The sequence below is a fragment of the Dendropsophus ebraccatus genome, chromosome 15 (genome assembly GCF_027789765.1).
Source record: "Dendropsophus ebraccatus isolate aDenEbr1 chromosome 15, aDenEbr1.pat, whole genome shotgun sequence".
Classification (NCBI taxonomy): domain Eukaryota; kingdom Metazoa; phylum Chordata; class Amphibia; order Anura; family Hylidae; genus Dendropsophus; species Dendropsophus ebraccatus.
This window is the reverse complement of record NC_091468.1, coordinates 64,689,961-64,711,761: the sequence shown is the minus strand read 5'-3', so window position 1 is coordinate 64,711,761 and position 21,801 is coordinate 64,689,961. Positions and strand designations below refer to the sequence as shown.

The window sequence follows — 21,801 nt, the reverse complement described above, 5'->3', positions numbered from 1 at the left end:
ACTCACCTGTTTGGTGTCTTCTAACTTTATTGTAGGTCAATCGCAGGGAGGGGACAAGATGGAGAGGTGCAGGCGCGTCTACCTGGGAACGGCTGTTTTCGGGGAACGCCCCCTTCCGGCCCGGATACTTATCCTGGCTTGCAGAAGGGGGCGTTTCCTTAAAATGGATAGAGCAAAGTTGCTAGAAGCCTACGTACTCTATTTCGCAGCGCGGGTGTCATCAGAGAACTCTAACCACTCTGCTCATCCCAGGTAACAAGGTCTGGGGCTTGTGTCACCCTCTAGGATGGGTCGCCCAACACTGGTGTTCAATAGGTGGTTCAAAGACCAGGTTACCGACCACAGGGGAAAGGGTATAGCCAGCCTACCAAAAATAAAAGCAGGTGTGCCACCATACCTGGCGTCACTACAACATAACACCAGGCTGAGCTATTCCCCGACCAAGAACTACTGTAGTGGAGTCACACTTCACCATCTGGCAAGTGACCAGTCACGCCACCACACTGGTGGTCACCACATGTACACACAAAATGATGGCAACCTTCTGCTACTACGGATGGACCACATTAAGCTGACACTATGGACAACCAGTCCAACCCTTTTGTGGTTTTGAACATAAATTGTTCCTAGGAGACTTTCTGGGAGCCATGAATAAGCATCAGCAATATATACTAAGTTGCCAAACCATAAAGGGGTATTCCGACAGATGAAAAATAAATAAAATAAACATGCCATAAAATCCTCTAATGCTCACATGGCCAATGTAGGGGCTTTGTGTGGCGGACAGGGATCTGCACAGGCTCTTGAAGCAGTCTGTGTATTTGGATACCTTTCTATCACACTCAGAATTAACTGTACAGCACTTTGTGCTGCAGTAGGTCTTGTGTTGGGTTGGACTGGGTGGGCTATCCTTCATTCCATGGCCATGGGCATTTTTTCAGTTCACTAGTTGTCCTTCTATGGACCAGGTAGGTATTTGGTAGGTATTGACTAGAGATGAGCAAACCAGGTTCGGGTTCGAGTTGATCCGAACCCGAACGTTCGGCATTTGATTAGCGGCGGCTGCTGAACTTGGATAAAGCTCTAAGGTTGTCTGGAAAACATGGATACAGCCAATGACTATATCCATGTTTTCCACATAGCCTTAGGGCTTTATCCAAGTTCAGCAGCCACCGCTAATCAAATGCCGAAAGTTCGGGTTCGGATGGACTCCAGCATGCTCCAGGTTCGCTCATCTCTAATATTGACCACTATATGCTGGGAACACCCCACTTAAAACGACTCTACCCACAATCTGACCCCCCCAAACCACTTTTACCATCAGATAGCTGCTTTTAATCCAAGATCTGTCCTGGGATCCGTTCAGCAGGTGATGCAGTTATTGTCCTAAAAAACAACTTTTAAATTTGCAGTCCTGTGTCAAATGGGCGTGGCCTAGAGAACCCATGTCTAAGGATTGCAACACATTTCCGTCCCTCCTCATCACTAAGAATGGGCAGGATTTTTCCTAATTCTCACCTGTCTGAACACTGCACAGGTGCCTTAACGATCCGGCTCCTGTGCAGTGTTCACACAGGTGATGAATGGCAGAAATTGTACTAGGGGCATTCCTAATGATGAAGAGGGCGGGGAGGAGGGACGGAGAGGTGTCACAGGCCTAGGGCACAAACACTCTAGGCCACGGCAATTCGACACAGGGCTGCAAATTTAAAAGTTGTTTTTTTAGGACAATAACTGCATCACCTGCCGAACGGACCCCAGGACAGATCTTGGATTAATAGCAGCTAAGTGGTTTGGGGGGGTCAGACTGTGGGTACAGAGTCGTTTTAAGTACTTATGCTTGAGAACTGAGGGGTCAGTATTATAAGACAGCCCTTGACACATGTTAGGCCTTATTCACATGTCCCCAGAAATTGTCCGTGATCGCATGTCCGCAACCACAGACAGATCTCTCTGAATCCTAAGAGTCTATTTATACGATCCTTGCTGCGATCTGTGCCACGAAAAATAGGACATAGTCTAGTGCGGAGCTGGAACTGTACATTTCCTTTCCCTCACTAATGATGCTATAGAATATTTTTTGGAACATACATTTAGTTAAGTGGCCGTCATTGCTCAGTCACAATGTACCAAGATCGAAAGAGTAGTGGAGGCAGTGAACTAGTTTTACAAATGGGGTCATGTGCCCATCAAGTTTTCCTGCCTGGGGTGCCACCAATGTAGGATTGTTGGTCTATTCACTATGTAGGTACAAATGTACTTGTCTAGAATATCTTCCCAGAACAAAAACTGCTTAATGTGGGTTATGGCTGTGGGGCCATTAGAGGAAACAATGTTAACTAAAGATTTCCGTGCAATGGTCTTTAGGCAAAACAAACCCCCAGAGAACTGAAACAGGAATCCTCAGAATATTGATGCTCAACCTGGAGACTGAAGTGTCCACAGTATTAATTTATAGATAAAACACAGCTAATTTCTTGCAAACAGCGCCACCCCTATCCTCAGGCTGTGCCTGGTATTAGGCTCTGTGCACACACAGCAAAACTGGCGGATTCCCCCCAGCCTCCCTGTCATAATGAGAGCAATGGGAGCCTCGCCCGCCTCCTCTCTCCGCATTGAAGAATGAACTTCTGCACAGAGCCTAACAAATTGGCTCCATTCACTTCAATGTAACTGAGCTGCAAAACCTCCACACCCAACCTGAGGACAGGAGAGGAGCTGGAAAAAAGTGACCTGGATAACCCCTTTAAACCTAGGTGATATACTGTAGCCAGGGCCCCTCTGTGACTTATCACTGATCTATGGGTTTACACTGCCTTTTTGCAATCCATTTTTGGATGGAAAAACGGGCGCAATTGTGTTCATTCCTTTTAATCCGTTTTTCAATTGACTTCAATTATACCAAAAAAAGTATCAAAAAGCATCTGTTTTTTTTTAACCTACACAAAAACGTACTTGACCTTATTTTTGTGAACGTTAAAAAAAAAAAAATCAGACGCATTTTGATCCTTTTTTTTTCATAATGGAAGTCAATGGAAAAACAGATCAAAACAGATGGACACAATTGCATCCGTTATTTGCAAGAACGTAGTGTGAACCAGGCTTAACCCCTCAAATATATAGAAATAAATATACAAGTGGTACCTTGGTTTAAGAGTAACTTGGATTAAGAGCATTTTGCAAGAAGAGATCACATTTTTTCACAATTGTAACTTGGATTAAGAGCATTGCTTTGGTGTAAGAGCTCCCTGTACTGGGTGGGAGCGCGAGTGGAGGAGGGGCATGGCCTGCATAGCGGAGTCTACAGCCCTGTACTCTGACCCAGGAAGTCTCCCTCACCTTCCAAATCATAGCAGATCCACTTCAGGCTGGGGCTTACATCGGAGGACAGGACTGTGGAGGTAATCTATTTATAGCTGTGACCCCTCTCTCCCCGGACAGAGATCGCTGCATGTATGTGCCCACATCTGCCCTGCTCATTCCTTCATGCTTCCTGTAGTCTCTGTCAGCCCTTGTGTGTTTCCCATCCTCTCCAATCCTGCTATAATGTGCCTGCACTTACACTCAGCTATACACACTGCTGCTATAATGTGCCTGCATTCACAATCGGCTATACACACTGCTGCTATAATGTGCCTGCACTCACAATCGGCTATACACACTGCTGCTATAATGTGCCTGCACTCACACTCGGCTATACACGCTGCTGCTATAATGTGCCTGCACTTACACTCAGCTATACACACTGCTGCTATAATGTGCCTGCACTTACACTCAGCCATTCAAACTGCTGTATATAACATTTCTGTCACTGTCCTCCTGCACAGCTCTGTGATTCTCACTTCCTGATTGGTCCATGCTGAACAAACCCCTTCCCCAATGCTGTCATGTGACCACACAGACCTCTGAAAGCAGCCCTGCTTTTCTGTTTTAGCCTATTGTACTACACTACTACATTATGGGGATCTGCAGTTCCATCCTGTATCTACAAACTGCTGCTGTTTTCTTCCAGTTTCTGCACTTACTATACATTATACACCACATGCTGATTGCTATACTGTACAGTAACTGATACTATCACATATTCTGCTGTTTCTCTTTGTTTCATTTGTTTTACATGGTGTTCAGAATAAAAAAATCATTATTTTGGGGTGTGGAACCAATTGTCTGCATATCAGTGATTTCTTTTGGAAAAATTTGCTTTGGTTTAAGAGTGATTTGGATTACAAGTGCGGTCCCAGAACGAATTATGCTCGTAATCCAAGGCACCACTGTAATTGTATAATCCTATATACTGAGTTAGTAAACTGTATACTTTGCAGAGCTCCACTAATAACATGTTCATTACCATGATGCAACTTCTACAGAAGATTACATCTGCTCCTCTGTGTTATCCATAAAAAGGATTTATATACACTGGAAAAGAGGAGCTCCAACGTCCATCCTAACTACCCTGCTATAACTACGTGACTATGCATAGGATTATCATTTAAAGGGTTAATGTGATCATATAGTAATGAATCAGAGGTTAGAGGTTAGTCAGCAACTGGGAATTATTAGAGATGGATGAACCTCCCTCAGCATTTCATTACCAGTGGCTGAAGAAGTTGGATGCCGCCCTAAGCCTGCCTGGAAAACATGGATACAGCCATAGGCCATAGGCTGTATCCATGTTTTATAGGACTTCCTAGGGCTGCATCCAACTTCTTCAGCTAAGAGTTTAGGTTTGGATGTTTGAGATTAGTTCCTATCTAGTAATTAAAGTGTTAATACTTACATAGATGTTGTCATTTTATACTGACAACAGGAATTGCAATGTAATCGGTCGTCACTTAAATCAAATGTTTAACTTAAAGGGGATGTGTCATCAGGAAATTACCTGTTGTTATAGGTGTTTATGTTAGGCTAGTTTATGTTCAACAATTTGTGGTGTTTTTCTTTCTAATTTTCCATTCTACCCCCACCCCCCACTCCATGAAATAACTTCTACACAGGTCACGGAGCATGCCAAGAAACTTCACCCATACAACCAAGAGGGACTGCTTCAGAACACAGTGTGCCTACGTTAATGGGGCTGTAGTAAGGCATATCTCTAAATGCTGTTAAAAACAGCTCAGACATGATGGCTGCCCCCCAGTAATGCACAAAAAAATTAAGAAAAAAACATATTAACATATTTTTAAAGGTTTTTTGATCATATTCTCCAGTAATATATATATATTTTTTGATGGAGTCAAAGGTCATTGATCAGTTTCATAAAAAAAAACTGCAAAAATTGGCATGACCTGATGCATGGTCGGGTTTATTGAAAAGGTTGAAAGCAAAATGAAATGAAACAAAGCAGCAACAAGAGAAAATCCTTGCCCATCCGGCACACACATATATATATAGAACCCATGACTATGAGCTGGAGAGCTTCTCCCTGCCAGCTTGAAAAGCACTTAGGCCGCCTTCACCCTTCAGAAAAATCCTGGCCCATAGGGTCGTATTTGGCACTGACACCCTTCAGGATATATTCAGAAAAAAGATAAATTATATTAAATTACATATTTCGGGGGGCGTGGCCTGGACATGGCGGAGTGAGCAGCACAGAGCTTGAGCTCCGGTCCCTCTCCACTAAAACATCTGCTCTCAGCGATACTTATCTCCCACAGCAACACCCAAATGCATCGGAGGAGACGTAGGAACACCCGCGGCCTCAATCCAGCTGACAGCTTGGGCTCTATGGAGCGTTATCTCCGCAGCACCCGCACGAACCCTGAGCCGGACGAGATGGCGGGCTCGCAGGCCGGGAGGGCGCCATCTTCTCCTTCCTGCTCGGCATCGTCCCCGGCGGGGACAGACGCATCCAGCCTGGCAGATGATTATCCCGGGAGAGCAGAGAGGACCCGCTCCCCTCCAGCGGCTGGACCCTCAGGCACGGTCGTCTCGCCACGCGGCCCGTCATATTCAGCTGCGCCACGGGCGCCATCTTGGGCACATGTTGCGGCCTCACAGGAGACTATACCAGCACAGGTCAGTCCGGGGAGGCAGAGGGGAGATACAGAGGACGATGCTTGGGACTGGAAGGCACATCTTAAGGCTATGCCCACCAGATCTGAGATGAACTCTCTTTTTGCCAATTTGGAAGCGTCCCATAAACAGGACTTGGCCGCCATTCATAAAGATTTACATTCACTGGGCCACAGGCTTGTGGAGGCCGAAGAGGCCCAGGAACGGACATATACTGTTCTTGATCAGCACAGGCAAGCGATTCTCCATAATGCCACTCAGATTGCGGAGATGCAGCTCCATCTTGACGATTTGGAGAATCGCCACCGTCGCAACAATTTGCGTATAAGAGGCCTGACTGAGGAGATAGGCCCAGCGCTACTAGAGGAATGGGCTATGGAGTTCTTTTCTGATCTGCTGCAGAGTCCCCCAGAACACAAGATAGAGATTGATCGCATACATCGCACCCTGGGCCCTAAACCCACAGATCCACAGCGCCCACGTGACATAATCTGCAGGATCCATTTCTATAAAGAAAAGGAAGCTATCCTTCACAGGGCGCGAGAGATCAAGGAACTGACTTTTAAGGGTTGCTCGGTGATTCTGCTACCGGACCTGGCGAGACGTACTTTGCTATTGCGCAAGGCGGTGCGTCCCATCCTGACAGCCCTCCGCGAGAAAGATATCTCCTATAGATGGGGTTACCCATTCCAATTGCATGCCAGGAAGGATGGGAAATCGGCTGTGTTTCGGTCCTTGGGGGACCTTCCTCAATTTCTAGGAACGTTTGAAATCCCTATGCTGTCACTCCCTGATTGGCCATCGGTCTGCAGTTTGCCCATTCCACCACCGGGAGAGAGTTGGCAGCGGGTAGAACCTAGATCCCAGCGGAAGGCGCGCCGTCAAAGGGAGAAGACACCATGAACACTTTCTGCTGCATATTTGTTTGCATTTCTTTTCATGTGTTGCAGGGTGTTGCTGAATTAGCTTTGAGTACATAGTTTGTTGCTGAATTTATGGTTTATATAAGGTTATTTTATTATGGTGGAGGGGGATACGTTGCTTCCCGCCTGACCTTCCTCTTCCCCACATAGGGTAGACAGCAAAGGCTGTCAGAGACATTAGTCTATTAGGGTGCCTTAGAGACGTCTCTGTCTCAATTTTGTTTGTTAGTTCCTTCGTATTAGGCGTATTGTGATGTTTCTGTGTTTGTTATGCCTGTCTTGTGTTGGTCTGTCCGTGTCTGGTTCGTCTTCTCCCCCCCCCCTTCCCTTTCCTCCCCCCCCCTCTCCCTTTCCTCCCCCCCCTCTTTTTCCCTCCATTCCTTTTACTTCCTTTTTTCCTTCTCCCCTATTGCCGGCCAGAAAAGAGGTCTTATGCTATGCCGCTCCTTAGTCCATCCTTATGGCTAGTGTAACAATCTGTACATATAATGTCAGGGGCCTCAATAATCCCTCAAAACGGGGACAAATCTTGTACCGCATGCACAAGAAAAGAGTAATGGTGGCCATGTTTCAGGAGACGCATTTTGCAGCCCAAAATACTCCGAAATGCTTCTCCAAATACTACACCACTTGGCTTCATGGGACTCACCCCGATAGGAAGGTTTGTGGTGTCTCTATCGCATTGCATAAGGCGCTACAGCACGAGATCATAGATACGAAACGGGATACTGAGGGCAGATTTTTATTTGTAAAAATTAAGTTATCTTCTACCGTGTTAACGCTTGCCAATGTTTACTTCCCAAACCAGGGACAAGTGGCCTTTGGCCTCAAAGTGCTGCAGGAGCTAGCGAACTTTGCAGATGGTTCCAATATTGCCTTGGGTGGGGACTTCAACCTATGTTTCGACCCAGTCCTGGATTCCTCGACAGGTAGGTCCTCTGTCCCTAAGAATGCCATCCGTAGACTTAAAAAGGAGCTGTCCCGACTGCACCTGGTCGACCTTTGGAGGTTGTTGCACCCGGGAGTCAAGGATTATAGTCATCACTCCCAGGCCCATAACAGCTACTGTAGGCTAGATCACCTTTTTATCTCCCATGCCCTTCTGGACTGTGGTCCTAGAGCCTCCATTGACGTCTTTCTGTGGTCTGATCACGCCCCAGTTTTGGGATCTTTTGGACAGGCGTTCCCCCGCTCGGGAGGTTATAATTGGCGCCTGAATGATAATCTCCTAAATGACATTCCTTGCCTCTCTGACATCAAAAAGGCCATAGCCGAATTTGAGAGAGTCCATGCAGAGGATCCCACAAGTCCACCAATTAAGTGGGAAGCGCTTAAATGTGTTCTCAGGGGCATTTTTGTCTCCCATGGCGCACGTCTCAAGAGGGAGAACGCTGCCAGGTTAAAGAAGCTGCTGGCGGATCTTGACCACAGAGAGACGTCAAACAAGTCCACACCTACATCTGCCCTAACTGCCGAGATCCTTTCTCTTAGACAAGCCATCTTATCCATTTTAGATAAAAGATCCCTGTGCTTTCGTGATAAAATGAGATGCAATTATTTCGAATATGGGGATAAGAGTGGCAGGCTTTTAGCAAGAACATTACATCCTAGAGCATCCCAGTCATACCTGTTCTCTATTCACTCCCCCTCTAAGGGTGTAGTGCACTCCACCTCTGAGATCCTGGAGGAATTCCGGAGGTATTATTCTTCCCTATATAACCTGCAGACGGGGAGTGGCGAGTCTCCAGATATGATAGCGGACAGAGATGCTTACTTGGCGGAACATGCGCCGGCACAGATTGCCGCACCTGAGGCCGCTGCCATGGAGGGGGACTTCACGTCGGAGGAGATGGCAGTTGTTTTGAAGGCGTTGAAGGCAGGCAAAAGCCCGGGCCCTGACGGGCTTACTCCTAGATTTTATAAAGTTCTTGGGGAGTCCTTGGCTCCTTTAATGTTGTCTGCCTTCAACGCTATTTCGGGGGACTGTTCCTTCCCTACGCAGGCCCTTAGGGCGCACATAACGGTGTTGCCAAAATCTGGCAAAGATCTCACGCTATGCGGGAACTTCCGGCCCATATCCTTGATCAATATTGATTTGAGGATTTACTCTAAAATGCTGGCTCTACGCTTACAACCACATATACCAGGTATGATTCATTTGGAACAAGTGGGATTTGTTCCGTGCCGGGAGGCACGAGATAATACTATCAAAACAATCTCCCTGATCTCCAGAGCCCGCCTCTCGGGAAGCCCCCTGTGCCTCTTATCCATTGACGCCGAGAAGGCATTTGACAGAGTCCATTGGGGCTTCCTGGAGGCGACGCTGCGAGCTATTGGGTTGGGCCCTAAATTTATAGATCGTATCATGGCCTTATACAAGGGGCCCTCTGCTCAGGTCAGAGTTAACGGCTCCCTGTCTGGTCCATTTGGGGTTTCGAATGGCACCAGACAGGGATGTCCTTTATCCCCCTCCCTGTACATACTGGTAATGGAATCATTGGCCAATGCTCTTAGGGGGAATGGCTCGGTGCGTGGGGTGCAGGTGGGACAGCGAGAGCATAAGCTCTCCCTGTTCGCTGATGACTTACTACTCTACCTGTCCTCTCCGCGACTCAGTCTCCCTAGTGTATTAAAAGAGTTTGAGACTTTCGGGGTGCTAAGTAATTTTAGAGTGAATCTTCAAAAGTCAGATATCCTGAACATCACAGTTCCAGCCGGGGAGGTTGAGGCTCTGCGGGATAGCTTCCCATTCAGGTGGAGGTCTGATCACATTAAATACTTGGGGGTGACGATACCGGCCGATCCAACCCTTCTCTTTGAGCTAAATTACAAACCTATATTGGCCCAAATGGAGAAGGATCTTCAACACTGGAGCTCCCTACCATTATCGTGGTTTGGTAAAATGAGCGCACTGAAAATGGACTCCCTACCCAAGTTTTTATATGTCTTTCAGACGGTTCCTCTGAGTGTTCCAGGCTCTTTCCTGAGGAAGCTCCGACGACTCGCTTCTAAATTTATATGGGGGAACTCCAGGGCTAGACTTGGACATGCCTTACTGGTCAGGGCAAAACATAGGGGTGGAGCTGCCATACCGGATTTCACTCTCTATCATAGAGCGGCTATAGCCACCTGTGTGTTGGATCTCCACCATCATGGTCGTTCTAAACTATGGGTGGAGATTGAACACTCGATTAATGCGCATAAAGCTAGGGGAGTCTTTTGGATTCCTGGTGCAGTGGCGGTGGGGGATCTGGGGCTATCGCCTATGCTGTCCACCCTTTTCAGGGCCTGGAGACGCTTCGCAGTTAAAAATGGCTTTGCCACTATCCCTGGCCCACTCACCCCACTGTTGGGGAACCCGCACTTCCCTCAGTTTTTACATGGCTCTCCTCTATTTCCTGGAGGGGACTCTATCACGCCGAGGGTGCGAGATGTGTTATGCCCGACAGGGGTCCGATCCCTGAATGACATCAGGGGCGAGGGACCCATGCGGGGGGGCGTGTGGCTTCATTATCTGCAATTGAAAGGGAAAATTAGGTCCTTGGCTCCCTTGGCGGTGTTGACAGCCTCCTTGACATCATTTGAACACCTCTGTGTGGCCACTGAGGCCCCTACACACACCATCTCACTGATATATGGCATTCTTATTTCTGAAGGGACAGGGGACCTGCCCTTGGGGTTCCAGGCCGCCTGGCATGGAGAACTGGGTAGAGAGCTTACCGATGAAGAGTGGTCTAAGTCTTTTATTCTGACACATAAATTATCAGTGTCCAGTAGACTTCAGGAACTCAACTACAAAATTCTAACCCAATGGTATAGGACACCAGAAAAGTTACATAAAATGTATCCCTCAGTGTCCAACCAATGTTGGAGATGTTCCTCGGCGGTGGGTTCCATGACGCATATATGGTGGTCCTGCGCACCGGTGGCCTTGTTGTGGAGAGGGGTTCAGGACCTATACAACAAGGTTACAGGGTCATCCATAACCTTTACTCCAGAAATGGCTCTTCTCTCTGTGTTGCCTGGCCCTCTTTCCAAAATCAAGAAGGATCTCCTGGGGTATTTCCTGGTGGCAACCCGGCAGATTATACCGAGATTGTGGAAGTCACAGGCTCCCCCCTCCCGAAGCAACTGGGTAGAGGCCTTTAACCTAATCATGCGTATGGAGGAGTTGAGGTCTGAGGAACATAATATAGGGTCCAAATTTAATCGTAGATGGAGATCATGGATTCTCTTTAAAGAGTCTCCGGAGCTGGCCACATGGTTGGCGGGGCCTACGCTTTAAGGGGGTAGGCTGTGACTTCTTAAGGATATCGGAGACCTGATGGATTTGGCGCGGTGGATTCTTTCCCTTACCCCTCCTTTCCTTCCCCCCTGTTTGTCCCCTGTGTGTCTTCCTTTCCCCCCTTCCCTTTCGTATATATGTTTGTCTTGTTATCCGTGGTGGATGGGGGGTTCCCCCCCCCATGCCCCCTTTTTTTTTGTTGTTGATGGAGTTCTTAGTTTTTTCTTTCCATTTCTCTTGCCCTTAGGTTAGGGTAAAGGAACGGTATTCATAACATTTAGGTATAACGATGCGTTGCAGAATGTAAGCATGGCCTCCCGTTTTCTGTTCTTTCTTCTTTTAATCCCTCCTTTTCAGCTCTACTCTTCACACATAGTGAACTCCTTAAGTTGGGGGAATGCATTGGGTATGGCATGCACTAGAGTGTGCTGCGTTCTGTTCTCATCGTGTTTTCATTGTTAACACTGTTAATACTATGGATCGCGTTCTTCTTGCATTTGTTGGTGTGCACGCATCGCTGTTTGGCTTCATACCTTGTTCATTGCCAATATGACTGTATGTTTCTTGTATGAAAATTCATGAAAATAAAAATATTTTGAACCATAAATTACATATTTCCTGACTAGATGCCCCTATAGAAGTCTATGGGAGTATTCGGAATAACTGGCACTTCCCTGATGAGCATGACTTCCTAACAGTGAAATCTAACATGGTTGTGTAATGTGTCCCCGGCCAAACAGAGCTATCTGCCCTCTGAAACATAGGAGAAGGTTTGGTAGGTAAGGATAGCCACACAGGAGAAGGTTTGGTAAATAAGGTTAGTGACATAGGAGAAGGTTTGGTAGGTAAGGATAGTGACATAGGAGAAGGTTTGGCAGGTAAGGATAGTGACATAGGCGAAGGTTTGGTAGGTAAGTATAGTGACATAGGAGAAGGTTTGGCAGGTAAGGATAGTGACATAGGAGAAGGTTTGGTAGGTAAGGCTAGTGACATAGGAGAAGGTTTGGTAGGTAAGAATAGTGACATAGGAGAAGGTTTGGTAGGTAAGTATAGTGACATAGGAGAAGGGTTGGTAGGTAAGTATAGTGACATAGGAGAAGGTTTGGTAGATAAGGATAGTGATATAGGAGAAGGTTTGGTAGGTAAGGATAGTGACATAGGAGAAGGTTTGGTAGGTAAGGATAGTGACATAGGAGAAGGTTTGGTAGGTAAGGATAGTGACATAGAAGAAGATTTGGTAGGTAAGGATAGTGACATAGAAGAAGATTTGGTAGGTAAGGATAGTGACATAGGAGAAGGTTTGGTAGGTAAGGATAGTGATATAGGAGAAGGTTTGGTAGGTAAGGATAGTGACATAGGAGAAGGTTTGGTAGGTAAGGATAGTGACATAGGAGAAGGTTTGGTAGGTAAGGATAGTGACATAGGAGAAGGTTTGGTAGGTAAGGATAGTGACATAGGAGAAGGTTTGGCAGGTAAGGATAGTGACATAGGCGAAGGTTTGGTAGGTAAGTATAGTGACATAGGAGAAGGTTTGGTAGATAAGGATAGTGATATAGGCGAAGGTTTGGTAGGTAAGTATAGTGACATAGGAGAAGGTTTGGTAGATAAGGATAGTGACATAGGAGAAGGTTTGGTAGGTAAGGATAGTGACATAGGAGAAGGTTTGGTAGGTAAGGATAGTGACATAGGAGAAGGTTTGGTAGGTAAGGATAGTGACATAGGAGAAGGTTTGGTAGGTAAGGATAGTGACATAGGAGAAGGTTTGGTAGGTAAGGATAGTGACATAGAAGAAGATTTGGTAGGTAAGGATAGTGACATAGAAGAAGATTTGGTAGGTAAGGATAGTGACATAGGAGAAGGTTTGGTAGGTAAGGATAGTGATATAGGAGAAGGTTTGGTAGGTAAGGATAGTGACATAGGAGAAGGTTTGGTAGGTAAGGATAGTGACATAGGAGAAGGTTTGGTAGGTAAGGATAGTGACATAGGAGAAGGTTTGGCAGGTAAGGATAGTGACATAGGCGAAGGTTTGGTAGGTAAGTATAGTGACATAGGAGAAGGTTTGGCAGGTAAGGATAGTGACATAGGAGAAGGTTTGGTAGGTAAGGATAGTGACATAGGAGATGGTTTGGTAGGTAAGGTTAGTGACATAGGAGAAGGTTTGGTAGGTAAGAATAGTGACATAGGAGAAGGTTTGGTAGGTAAGTATAGTGACATAGGAGAAGGGTTGGTAGGTAAGGATAGTGACATAGGAGAAGGTTTGGTAGATAAGGATAGTGATATAGGAGAAGGTTTAGTAGGTAAGGATAGTGACATAGGAGAAGGTTTGGTAGGTAAGGATAGTGACATAGGAGAAGGGTTGGTAGGTAAGGATAGTGACATAGGAGAAGGTTTGGTAGGTAAGGATAGTGACATAGAAGAAGATTTGGTAGGTAAGGATAGTGACATAGGAGAAGGTTTGGTAGGTAAGGATAGTGATATAGGAGAAGGTTTGGTAGGTAAGGATAGTGACATGGGAAATGGTTTGGTAGGTAAGGATAGTGACATAGGTAAAGGGTTGGTAGGTAAGGATAGTGACATAGGAGAGGAATCGGTAGGTATGGATAGTGACATAGGAAAAGGTTTGATAGGTAAGGATAGTGACATAGGAGAAGGGTTGGTAGGTAAGGATAGTGACATAGGGGAAGGTTTGATAGGTAAGGATAGTGACATAGGAGAAGGTTTGGTAGGTAAGGATAGTAATATAGGAGAAGTTTTGGTAGGTAAGGATAGTGATATAGGAGAAGGTTTGGTAGGTAAGGATAGTGACATAGGAGAAGGTTTGGTAGGTAAGGATAGTGACATAGGAGAAGGTTTGGTAGGTAAGGATAGTGATATAGGAGAAGGTTTGGTAGGTAAGGATAGTGACATAGGAGAAGGTTTGGTAGGTAAGGATAGTGATATAGGAGAAGGTTTGGTAGGTAAGGATAGTGACATAGGAGAAGGTTTGGTAGGTAAGGATAGTGACATAGGAGAAGGTTTGGTAGGTAAGGATAGTGATATAGGAGAAGGTTTGGTAGGTAAGGATAGTGACATAGGAGAAGGTTTGGTAGGTAAGGATAGTGATATAGGAGAAGGTTTGGTAGGTAAGGATAGTGATATAGGAGAAGGTTTGGTAGGTAAGGATAGTGACATGGGAAATGGTTTGGTAGGTAAGGATAGTGACATAGGTAAAGGGTTGGTAGGTAAGGATAGTGACATAGGAGAGGAATCGGTAGGTATGGATAGTGACATAGGAAAAGGTTTGATAGGTAAGGATAGTGACATAGGAGAAGGGTTGGTAGGTAAGGATAGTGACATAGGGGAAGGTTTGATAGGTAAGGATAGTGACATAGGAGAAGGTTTGGTAGGTAAGGATAGTAATATAGGAGAAGTTTTGGTAGGTAAGGATAGTGATATAGGAGAAGGTTTGGTAGGTAAGGATAGTGACATAGGAGAAGGTTTGGTAGGTAAGGATAGTGACATAGGAGAAGGTTTGGTAGGTAAGGATAGTGATATAGGAGAAGGTTTGGTAGGTAAGGATAGTGACATAGGAGAAGGTTTGGTAGGTAAGGATAGTGATATAGGAGAAGGTTTGGTAGGTAAGGATAGTGACATAGGAGAAGGTTTGGTAGGTAAGGATAGTGACATAGGAGAAGGTTTGGTAGGTAAGGATAGTGATATAGGAGAAGGTTTGGTAGGTAAGGATAGTGACATAGGAGAAGGTTTGGTAGGTAAGGATAGTGATATAGGAGAAGGTTTGGTAGGTAAGGATAGTGACATAGGAGAAGGTTTGGTAGGTAAGGATAGTGATATAGGAGAAGGTTTGGTAGGTAAGTATAGTGACATAGGAGAAGGTTTGGTAGGTAAGAATAGTGACATAGGAGAAGGTTTGGTAGGTAAGGATAGTGACATAGGGGAACATGTGAATGCTCCCTAAGGGTCCTTTTACATTGAGTAATCTTTGGCCACCTGCAAGATAATTTACAATGTCTTTACAATTAATCGCGTGGCTGTTTCACACCAATGATCCCTGCATCTTTTCTCTGGCCCTTTAAATCTTTTACTATTGGCCGCACGCCTCCTGTTTGCACATTATTAGCGTCGCACACTTTTACACACATCATTTCTAGGAACGTTCCTTGCTGATTATTGTCCTGGGATAAAGGGTCTTTACTCTTCTCTTCCACCATACCTTCTGCCTGTCTTTACAAGCAGGAGCAGTCGGAGAAACAGAAGGGTGTTAAATCCCTTGAAGGTTCTCTATGAGGGGAGTATATACAGGGGGGTCCAAAAGTAGGTGGACAGTATGGGTGATAGGGTTATGGAGGGGGAGATTTATCCAACATGGTGTAAAGTGAACCTGGCTCAGTCGCCCCTAGCAACCAATCAGATCCCACCTTTTATTCCTCACAGACTCTTTGGAAAATGAAAGGTGGAATCTGATTGGTTGCTAGGGGCGACTGAGCCCATTTCACTTAACACCATGTTTGATAAATCTCCCCCTTCATAACCCTATTACACATACTGTCCACCTACTTTTGAGAGTATTGACTGTGCAGGGTCGGCAAGCGACTAAAAATCACCAATTCAACCTAGCGGGACTTGGAACACAAATCCTACCAGCCCACAATATTTGCCGATTTTCAAATACACTGTTTCCCTGAAAAAATAAGTGCACGGGGTCTTATTTTCAGGGGACGTCTTATTTTTTCATGAAGAGGAATTCAAATTTATTTTTGAACAAAAAAATGTAACATTTATTATATATTGTACAGTCTGGAGACTGTAATGATCTCCCACAGCAGTTCCTGGACCACTTGTACAGCAGGGACGGAACTGCAGCTTCCGGGCCTCCAGGGGGAGCTCATCACAGCACAGAAGATTCAGGGCCCGTCCCCCTGTGTAGTCCATGGCTGAGAGAGAGCTGTGCTCCAGCACTGCACACACATGCTCATAGTAACAGTATATATACATATATATTGTATGTATCAGGTCAGGCCTCCTGTGGTCCCGTTTTAATGCTCCTGCACCTATTGTAGCCACTTTCGGCAGTGTAAAATGGTCAGCATGGAACCTCTGACAGATCTGCTGCCACACGGCTCCATATGCAGCCAGACTATAATGCATTGTGTGTTCTTTCTATGATTGCCAGCATTAACTTATTTAGCAATTTGTGCTCTAGTAGCCCTCCTGTGGGATCAGACCCAAGGGGTTTACCTTCCCTTTATACCAGGGGAAAAGCACCTTGGCTCTACAGCTGTTGCAAAACTACAACTCCCATCATGCCTTAGACAGCCAAAGCTTTAGCTATAGCATGATGGGAGTTGTAGTTTTGCAACAGCTGGAGAGCCAAGGTTCCCTCCCCCTGCACTATACATTAATCAAGGAGCCATAGGTGACAACAGCTGTGGACGTTGGTTCTTGGTCCGTCTTTCCTTGGGTAAGTACTAACCACAGGATACTGGATCCACCCCACAAACCATGCGATTTAGAGATGTTCTGACCAAGACGTCTTGACAATTTTTCCGGTTTCGATTGTTAAATTGTTGACGATACCTTTGTATCAGGCACTACTCTGTCTTAGGGCCATACTTTGTATAGTACACTGCTACAAAGAGCAAAGTAGCTGCACACAGTACATAATACTCAGATAGAATGGGACAACATCCGTACAGAGAGCCTCAGCTTCATTGGTATCTGCCACCCTTATCATAGAGTAATAATTGGTAGTCACTATACAGTTGTTTCGTTTTTATTGCTGATCAGTGTAGATATACATACAGTCACACACACACACACACACACAGAGATAGATAGATATACATACACACACATACATACATACACACACATGCACACAGATAGATAGATAGATACATACACACACACATATACATACATACACATACATATATACACACACATACATATATATACAGCCACACACACATACATGCATACATACATACATACATACAGACACATACATACACACACACACATACATACATATATACATACATATATACATACATACATATATACATACACACACATGCATACATACATACACACACATACATACATACACACATACATACATAGATACATAGATACACACACATACATACATACATACATACACACATACTGTACACACATACATACATATACATACACACACACATACATACACACATACATAGATACAAACACATACATACATACATATACATACACACACACATACATACACACATACATACACACATACATAGATACACACACACACATACATACGTACATACATACACACATACATACATACATACACACACACATACATACACACACACACACACACACACACACATACATACATATACACACACACATACACACACACACACAATCTGGAGTTATACTTTATACGCTCATACATGTCACCCATTTGGTAATGGATTGCATAAGAGCACAGAAAGCAGTCATGGCAATTGCAATTATACCAGGAATTTTTTGTTGATCTTGCAATATTGCAGCCAGCATCATTACTCAATGGATTTCATGCAGGCAAAGCCATGTAACCACAGCATGCACACTACCCACAGACCAGTGCAGTCCCTGGTGTCTACAACTCATTGTCCTGGACCCCCTCCTGGCACTCAAATATCTTCACTCTCAGTGATCAATATCAAACTGCTGTCAAGTGACTAAACAAAATAATTTTATTTCATGTAGCAGAAAACTACAAATTTTTATTTTTAAAAAATATTTTCGTAAGTGTGAGTGTAAATTAAAATGTAAGAAACTTCTCAGGCTGCGTTCACACATAGTGATGAGCGAACATGTTCGTAAATGTTTGTATGTTTGTATGAACATGATGCTAATTGTTGGTGTTGGCCGATCACAAACAATTTGTCCCATTACCAGAATGGATATAACGATCATTTTCAAACATATTCGAACTTCCAAACGTAGGCGACTGTGTAATTTACGCTTTGCGCTTGATAATCTGTATGCATGTACATAGACCAAAACGTACGCAGCCACGTTATTTACGCTTTGCATCTGATAATCTGTATGCATGTGCGTAGCTCAAGACCCAAATGTGCGCAATCTGTACGCAACTGCGTAATTTTCGCTTTGCGTCTGATAATCTGTGTAGACCGAAAAAATTTAAATGGAAAGATCTGTGTTTTCAACCCACCCGAAAGACAGACGGAAACTATGTGTGAACGTAGCCTAAGACTGTTATTGTTAAAAAAAATAAGTATATAAGAACTCTCGGCACTCACCAGTGTTACAAGTTACAGTGAAGTTTTCGTGCACGTCCAGAGCAGATAAAAAATACAGACAGCGCACGCTTCGGCAAGCGCTTACTGAAATGCGTCAGTTGTGTACTTGGACATGCAATAAAACGTCACTGCAACCTGTAATCCTGGTGCCCCCTGCTCTGGAGTGCACCCCCCTGCTCTGGAGTGCAGCCCCCCTGCTCTGGAGTGCACCCCCCTGCTCTGGAGTGCAGCCCCCTGCTCTGGAGTGCAGCCCCCCTGCTCTGGAGTGCACCCCTCTGCTCTGGAGTGCACCCCCCTGCTCTGGAGTGCAGCCCCCCTGCTCTGGAGTGCACCCCCCCTGCTCTGGAGTGCACCCCCCTGCTCTGGAGTGCACCCCCTGCTCTGGAGTGCACCCCCCTGCTCTGGAGTGCACCCCCCTGCTCTGGAGTGCACCCCCCTGCTCTGGAGTGCAGCCCCCCTGCTCTGGAGTGCACCCCCCTGCTCTGGAGTGCAGCCCCCCTGCTCTGGAGTGCACCCCCCTGCTCTGGAGTGCACCCCCCTGCTCTGGAGTGCAGCCCCCTGCTCTGGAGTGCAGCCCCCCTGCTCTGGAGTGCAGCCCCCCTGCTCTGGAGTGCACCCCCCCTGCTCTGGAGTGCACCCCCCTGCTCTGGAGTGCACCCCCTGCTCTGGAGTGCACCCCCCTGCTCTGGAGTGCAGCCCCCCTGCTCTGGAGTGCACCCCCCCTGCTCTGGAGTGCACCCCCCTGCTCTGGAGTGCACCCCCTGCTCTGGAGTGCACCCCCCTGCTCTGGAGTGCACCCCCCTGCTCTGGAGTGCACCCCCCTGCTCTGGAGTGCAGCCCCCCTGCTCTGGAGTGCACCCCCCTGCTCTGGAGTGCACCCCCCTGCTCTGGAGTGCACCCCCCTGCTCTGGAGTGCAGCCCCCCTGCTCTGGAGTGCACCCCCCTGCTCTGGAGTGCACCCCCCTGCTCTGGAGTGCAGCCCCCTGCTCTGGAGTGCAGCCCCCCTGCTCTGGAGTGCAGCCCCCCTGCTCTGGAGTGCACCCCCCTGCTCTGGAGTGCACCCCCCTGCTCTGGAGTGCACCCCCCTGCTCTGGAGTGCACCCCCCTGCTCTGGAGTGCACCCCCCTGCTCTGGAGTGCAGCCCCCTGCTCTGGAGTGCACCCCCCTGCTCTGGAGTGCACCCCCCCCCCTGCTCTGGAGTGCACCCCCCTGCTCTGGAGTGCAGCCCCCCTGCTCTGGAGTGCAGCCCCCCTGCTCTGGAGTGCAGCCCCCCCCCTGCTCTGGAGTGCAGCCCCCCTGCTCTGGAGTGCACCCCCTGCTCTGGAGTGCACCCCCTGCTCTGGAGTGCACCCCCCTGTTCTGGAGTGCACCCCCTGCTCTGGAGTGCACCCCCCTGCTCTGGAGTGCAGCCCCCTGCTCTGGAGTGCACCCCCCTGCTCTGGAGTGCAGCCCCCTGCTCTGGAGTGCAGCCCCATGCTCTGGAGTGCACCCCCCTGCTCTGGAGTGCACCCCCCTGCTCTGGAGTGCACCCCCTGCTCTGGAGTGCACCCCCCTGCTCTGGAGTGCACCCCCCTGCTCTGGAGTGAACCCCCCTGCTCGGGAGTGCACCCCCCTGCTCTGGAGTGCAGCCCCCTGCTCTGGAGTGCACCCCCTGCTCTGGAGTGCACCCCCCTGCTCTGGAGTGCACCCCCCTGCTCTGGAGTGCAGCCCCCTGCTCTGGAGTGCACCCCCCTGCTCTGGAGTGCACCCCCCTGCTCTGGAGTGCACCCCCTGCTCTGGAGTGCACCCCCCTGCTCTGGAGTGCAGCCCCCTGCTCTGGAGTGCAGCCCCCTGCTCTGGAGTGAACCCCCCTGCTCTGGAGTGCACCCCCCTGCTCTGGAGTGCAGCCCCCTGCTCTGGAGTGCAGCCCCCCTGCTCTGGAGTGCAGCCCACCTGGTTTATAAAAGGGAACAAGTGTAAAACAGGACTAAACCTGAACTTTCCACTTAATAACAGTAAAGTTTCCATCTCTCCCACCTTGTGCTGCTTCCACATGATGCCCAGCGCCTTCATCTCGTGCTTGGCATGCTTGCCCTCCTGCAGGCACTGGTAGCACACCGGGGTGCGGCAGTTCAGGCAGTACATGCTGTAGTTCTCCAGTTCATGGTCGGCACAGGTGGGGAACTTGCGGCTGGGCGGCCCCGGTTTGTGACTGGCACCAGTGGCTGGAGCTAACTGGGAGGGTGGCACCAGCCTGTGCTTGGCAAAGGGTCCTCTGGTGGGGTGACATTTCTTCTGACAAGAGGAGCAGTAGAGGACATCACACTGCTCGCACATGACTGCGGCCTCGGAGGGGTTGGTATCACACAGCTGGCAGCGGGCAGCATTGGCAGCAGAGGTTTCAGGGTTCTCCCCCTCCTGCGCCTCCTGCGCTGCTCCCCGCTCCTGCTGGTATCTCTGCACTATGGTCTCCAGCAGGCGGTTGCGCTGAAAGCCCCGGAGCCCCCGCTCATCCAGGGAGGCGCTGCGGTGACACTGGGGGCAGGTGATGGAGGAAGAGCTGCAGATGCTGCCGTGCAGCCCCCGGGAAGATGCCCCGGCAGCCGCAGCCAGGGACGGGGCCGGAGCCGGAGGGAGCACCCGCACCCCATTGGGGGACTTGAGGCTCGGAGTGTAGGAGCCATAGCCGCTGTCCGTCTCGCTGTGCAGGCTCATCTTATCCAGGTGGTCCGGGTAGTCGTAATCTGCCCCCATCAGCAGCATGGGGCGAGCCGCGTGAGGTAGGTGCTCGCTCTCTGGGGTCTGCACTACGATGGTGCGGGCACAGGGCAGGCAGATGTTGTGGGAACAAGGCAGGATCAGGGGCTCCCGAAAGAAGGAGCCACACACCGGGCATTTCAGCTCTTCCTCCATTGCTCTTCACTGGCTTCTCATGGGAGGGAGAAGAAGAGCATGGAAGGCAGAGATGGAGGAGGCTACACAATGCTATGGCCGGGGGAGGAAGCTGGCTGTGCAGCCTTCTTCTTCTCTATAGCTTCAGCACCGCGCTCGGGCGGACAGCGCCTTACCCTGACCTTGCGGGAGCGGCCGGGGTGACCGCAATCCAGTCCAGTCCTAGCTCCCCCCCGATCTAGAACAAACCTCACAAAAGCTTCATCCAGCCCGGGCAATGGGGGAGTCCAGCTGCTGGGATTTGGGCTGGCAGGACCAGATGAGGAAAGGAAAGGAGGAGAGAAGAGGAGGAGGAGGAGGAGGAGGAGGAGGAGGGATCTTGCCGGGGGGGAAGAAA

The 21,801-nt window shown here is 48.0% G+C and overlaps 1 protein-coding gene across 11 annotated transcripts in view; it reads right to left on the bottom strand.

The window, feature by feature from the left end:
• The window catches only part of TRIM67 (tripartite motif containing 67), a 54,210-nt gene extending 32,624 nt beyond the window's left edge, over positions 1-21,586 (bottom strand). For all 11 annotated transcript variants that reach the window (XM_069955624.1, XM_069955619.1, XM_069955620.1 and 8 more), the window contains exon 1: positions 20,550-21,586. In XM_069955624.1, coding sequence (XP_069811725.1) covers positions 20,550-21,425 — 876 coding nt within the window. In that variant the 5' untranslated portion in view covers positions 21,426-21,586. The remainder of the gene's footprint in view (positions 1-20,549) is intronic.
• Between the last annotated feature and the right edge of the window lie 215 nt (positions 21,587-21,801).